The sequence below is a fragment of the Morus notabilis genome, unplaced genomic scaffold (genome assembly GCF_000414095.1).
Source record: "Morus notabilis unplaced genomic scaffold, ASM41409v2 Scaffold269, whole genome shotgun sequence".
Lineage (NCBI taxonomy): Eukaryota > Viridiplantae > Streptophyta > Magnoliopsida > Rosales > Moraceae > Morus > Morus notabilis.
In genome coordinates, this window is record NW_010363284.1 from 131356 (window position 1) to 136559 (window position 5204).

General features: G+C 33.5%; 1 protein-coding gene across 2 annotated transcripts; it reads right to left on the minus strand.

Annotated features, from left to right (window-relative positions):
- Positions 1-2738: 2738 nt before the first annotated feature.
- Positions 2739-4437, minus strand: LOC21404223 (RING finger protein 44). 2 transcript variants are annotated; one of them, XM_024169360.1, is made up of 3 exons: positions 4183-4437; positions 3848-3915; positions 2739-3516 (listed from the first exon to the last, which is right to left on the minus strand). In XM_024169360.1, the coding sequence occupies exons 1-3, from the start codon at positions 4336-4338 to the stop codon at positions 2907-2909; spliced, it is 834 nt and encodes a 277-aa protein (XP_024025128.1). In that variant the 5' UTR covers positions 4339-4437; the 3' UTR covers positions 2739-2906. The 2 variants fall into 2 exon arrangements, with proteins under 2 accessions (XP_024025128.1, XP_010102130.1); XM_010103828.2 differs by having other exon boundaries at positions 2739-3540; positions 4183-4436.
- Between the last annotated feature and the right edge of the window lie 767 nt (positions 4438-5204).

Below are 5204 nucleotides of genomic sequence, written 5' to 3' on the forward strand. Positions count from 1 at the left end.
GCGGTAATATCAAATGTTAGTTAATAAATTAAGAGTAACAGTAAATTATGCAAAATACAATGAAAAAGAAACAGAGTAAACAACAGAGGAAACAAATGGATATGCACAAAGTAGTAGCATAGACAAAAAGCAACTTTTATAAATACAAATATATATAATAAAACTAAAACAAATGACAAATTAAAATATATTGGCATAAATCCTAAATAATAAGGGCAACATCAATGACAGCCATGTTTGCAGTAACAATTACCCAACACATATTAACAACAAATGAAATATAACATCATCATAACCAGGAGAGAATAAGGTATTTTAATATTAAAAACCGGGTTTTTGATAAAGATAAGCGTTATATCTTAATAAGATTTAGAAAAGTTTGTAAACATAAAATATCAGGTAATCAACTTAGAACAGAAACAGGTAACTGAGAGTAGATTAGAGAAGGAAAAAAGTAAAGTGTAGTATAAAACATTTCATATAATGAACAAACATAACATTACAAAATAATATTCTAGAATAAAGCAACCGAATTAAACTGAAGAAGTTATTACCTGATTGAGCAGACCACGGGCAAAACGATAAATGAAAGAAAGCAACAAAAATTACTGAGCAGCAGGAAAGCAACGAAAATTACTGAGCAGTAGGAATAGAACAAAGATATATAAAGGAGGCGATAAGAGTAGTAAGAAACAGGTAGTATTATTATGGTCTTTAAAGAGTGGAAAAGCGGAGACAACAGAATATGGTAGACAATATATGCTGAGAAACGTAGACAACGCAATAGTAAAAGAGTAACATCCAGTATATATAGAGAAAGTTACCCATGTTTTGCTTAACCTCGGATACAAATCCCTACAAACAGAAACCAATAAAAGTGATGATTAGTTAGCAACATCCGTCACAATGCATGAAGAGCACCGCAAGGTAGAACCAATAAATAATAAACACTTATTATTCGGTTAGATATTATACAAAACGGGAAAATTAAAAATACACGTGTCAAAGTAAAAGATTAATATAAATATTACCACATTTAGATCACGACAAATATTAGACATTTGTTTTTAAAAAAAACTTTTTTTTCTTCACCAATATAATAGTCGAATAACAAATTAGGAAGGGAAAAAACAGAACAACATAAAAAAATGAACACATATCTAAAATAAATAACCCAATAGCCTAAAAAAAATTAATCAAAACATAGATCTAATAAACATGAACGAAACCATGGAAGGAAGACAAAAATATTCAACAAAATGAATTACGGAGGTAACTAATAACGTAATGAAACAAAAAGGTACCATGCATATACAACGAAAGGATGAAAATAAAATATAAAACATCGATAAATATATATATATACACAAAAAAAATGAAATACGAATAAACCTGGCGAGGAGGAAAAAAAAGGAGCTAGAAGGTTGCAGAAAGAAGGAAAATGAGAAACGAAGAAATGTGGCCAAAAGCCTAGAAAAATATACAGGTCTAAAACATTGCAGGGGGGAAAAAATTGGACAAATATAGATCCAGAAACTAAAAAGGACAAACGTAAATCTAGAAAATAATAAAAACGAACGAACCCAAAAAAAAAAAGCCTATTCCTCTTCAATCTAGGTACGGGAAAATAAAAGCAGATGTAGATCTAAAAAAGGAAGAAAAATTCTAAAAATTTGGGAAAATAAGGAACACGACAAACAAAGAAATATGGACAAATATTTAGAAAAATAAGCATATCTAAAAGGTTGCAAAAAGGAAAAAAAACAAAAGGAAAAAAATAGTTCCAGGGGGAAAAAACCCCATTCTTAGTAAAAAAAAAAAAAAAGGGGCGTTGAAGATTACAGGAGCAAATCAATCGGAAACATAAATGGCAACGGGAAGAAATAATGAAAAAATGACCGAAATCAACAAACGAAGAAAGAAAAAAGACAGATCTAAAAGGTTGCGGAAGGGAAAAAAACAAAAGAGAAAAAATAGATCCAAAAAAAAAACCCCCCAATCTTAGTAAAAAACAAAAAGGGAGCTGAAGATTACAGAAGCAAATCAACGGGAAACATAAATAGCAACAGAGAGACATAACAAAAAAATGATCGAAATCAACAAACGAAAAAGGGGGATAAAAAAATCCTGGCTTAGTTTTAGAGAAGAAGAATCTAGGAAGCTACGGAAGGAAGCAGATGAAGGAGAGAGAGAGACGAAAACAAAAAAGAATGAAAGAAAGCGAATAAAAGGAAAAGAAACGAAATAAGCAAAAAATCAATAAATGACCAAAATGGTCACAGCAAATAAACGGACAGGAAACTAAAAAGGAGGGCAATATCGTAATTTTACAAATAGGACATAACGGCAATTAAAATTTCAACGGAACAAAAAAGCAGGGCTAAAACGGGAAATACACTGTTCATTGCACTGTACCATAAACAGTGAATCCCACCCTCTCTTTTAGTATATGTATAATATATATATATATATAGATAACACACACCTACACCGAGCCTTTGTTAAAAGAAGAAGAATCCTTATCAACTTCTTTACACATCATGTCGTCATATAAGAATCTTTCATCAATTTTTGTTGACTAAAGAATTGCCTTAAAAGACAACTCATACTTGACGCTAAAATGGTCACAATTTTCTTGCTTGCCGTTTAAGCTTTTGCTAGCATGTTGAATACGAACTTCTTGTCTTGATGCCTTCTGTAAAATTTGAAAGCCACAAGTTGCACAAAACTTCCTTTAAAACGTCTTCATTTATAGGCTTGGTAATGCTTTTTTACTAAAACTTTCTTAGCTTAAAGACAGCATTATTTATTTGCAAGGAAACTTTCTTGAGCTTAGAATACCAAACAAACAAACAAACAAATGTCTCAAATTTAATAAAACATTATTTGGCTTTCCATAACAATTCTCAATAGTTCCATTGGAAACCGTCACCAAGTGCCCTTATAATTGAAAAGAACTCTTCAGTAGATAAGCCGGAACCGGCCACATTCTCGGTGTTATTATTGTTGCTATTGCCTCTGTTAAAGGGCGTTGCAGATTCCCTAGTTTTTGGTCCGAAAACGAACCTGCAAACGGGACACTGAGCGTTGCTTTTCGCCCACGGCACGATGCATTCTTCATGGAACATGTGCTTACATGGAGTGATCATCACCTCTTGCCCGCGCTCAAAGTCCTCCAAGCAAATGGCACACCTTTTGCCATCTTCTTCGTTGTCGATCTCCTTGGGATTCACGGGAGTGTCTCTGTAGTACAAGTTGATTCTTGTTGTTATTCTTTTCGAGTTCGGATTATAAATTTGCTTTCTTAGATTTTCCAAAGCCTTGTTTTGCTCGATCCGGGAACTCGATCTGGGGTATTGTTCTTCAGTCCGTCGGAGAGGCACGTACCATGGATCAATTGGCCTAGGAGGGGCCACGTCACGGGATGGCTGTCTAGGCCAAGGATTGGATTCTCTTGGCGGGTCATTGTCGAGGATTATGATTTGAACTGAGGAGGACCGTTGTGGTGCTGGGATGCTGCTAAGTGTTTGGTGATGGATACTAGTAGATTAGGAAGAGAAGTGAAACAAATAAGAAGTAATGTAATGATATGAACATAAGCAAGGAAAAATAGTTTTTTTTCTAATCTTTCCTGCTTAATGATTTTACTAGTTCATACTTTGCTATTGCCTGAAAACAGAGAACATGTCTCTATGAAATACTTGGAAATGAAATTGTTCCAATTTTCTATATTGAAATCTACAGAAACTCACAACAATGCCTGTGAATATTATTAAAATATAAAATTATTGTTGATCCACCTTCTAACGGCTTAAATTTTTAGGAGAATTAGTAAACTAAAATATACCTGTCCGAGCCAAAACTTGACGTCCTTCTGCCAAATGACCGTTGTGCTTCCATTGTTCCTCCAGAATCCTAATATATTTGCGCCCAAAAAAGGCAAAATAAATTTAAAAAAAACAGCTAATATCACGGAATTATTTTCTTCTATGAACAAAAAGTTAGCGTGCCGAACAAGGAAATTCCATTTTTCTGCTTCCGGGCATCATTTCTTGAGAAATGAGAAGACAAAAGGGATGGTATATGATTAGCTTGTAAAATCTTTTGGTTTGGATCAAACAAACAAGCAATCATATCACTGAATAGTTTCTCTCTTCTGGAGGAATGTAAAAGGATACTTACTTGGTTGCTTCTAAAGGAACGTGATCCTGACAAGCGCTGCCCAAAATTTGATTCATTAGAGTTGGGAGTGTAGGCACCGTAGTCCCTTGAGGGCCGCCAGTTCTCCACCGGGGTCGGAGCGAAATAGTTCCTGCTGCTGTTGCTTCTGCTCAGCATGTCTTCCTCTTGTGGATCTCCGCAAATTTTTATTCCTTAATTGGATGTAACTGAAATATTTATTTCTGCTTTGAGATTGAGGATTATATATATATAGATTGTACTTCATTAGTCGTGGACATGATGGTTATATCCTTGTCAATGTTCTGGTTTCTGCTTTCCTGCTTTTGTAAGTTTTTGGTTTTAGTGTCAAGTTCTTAAAGTATGATTCTTTGTCCATTTCAAAAGAGATTCTATTCCATGGTGGCTAGTGCTCCAAAAATTGAAAGATGGGGTGGAAATTTAGAAAGGAACAAATTCTGATTCATGAACAGTGAAAATTGAGATAATTACCATTTCAACAAGGTAGTATTCTATTGAGTAGATTGCGTTCTTTAGTCTATAAATTTTTAGCCCCGTTCATTTCGCTAATTCGAATCACAATTGAAGTTTTGTTAAAATTTAACTAAATTTAACTTTTTTATTACAGTATTTTCTCTCATATGAATTTACTTTTTTAACTTAAATTCTTAACTTGAATAAACAAAAGGAACGGGACTTGACACATTTTGGCTCCATTAACTTTGACAGGGCATCTAATGATCTGTTTCTTTGTTAGTCACTTGATTATTGAATTGATGTTCAAGCACAAGCAAGTGAAATTAGCCGTTGATTGGAGCTCAAAGAAACTACAGTTTTCAGCAATCATATATATCTGTTGTAGTTTTCAGCAATTATTATATGTACTTTTTTTTTGTGACTTTACAACAATTAAGCGAAACAATTATTAAAGTAATCAAAATTCATAGGATTGGATTCTTATCTAACAAGCTTTGTTTCTTTTAAGAATGCTTCTGATGGGGTTAGAGCACCTCCTCTTTCTTTTT

What these genes read in the sequence shown, in the direction of transcription:
- LOC21404223 (XM_010103828.2), bottom strand. Translation starts at nt 4,338, where the DNA reads ATGCTGAGCAGAAGCAACAGCAGCAGGAACTATTTCGCTCCGACCCCG. An exon ending in GTTCCTTTAGAAGCAACCAA is followed by an intron (nt 3,916 to 4,182) that starts GTAAGTATCCTT and finishes CAAATATATTAG; the next exon opens with GATTCTGGAGGAACAATGGA. An exon ending in TCAAGTTTTGGCTCGGACAG is followed by an intron (nt 3,541 to 3,847) that starts GTATATTTTAGT and finishes CTAATCTACTAG; the next exon opens with TATCCATCACCAAACACTTA.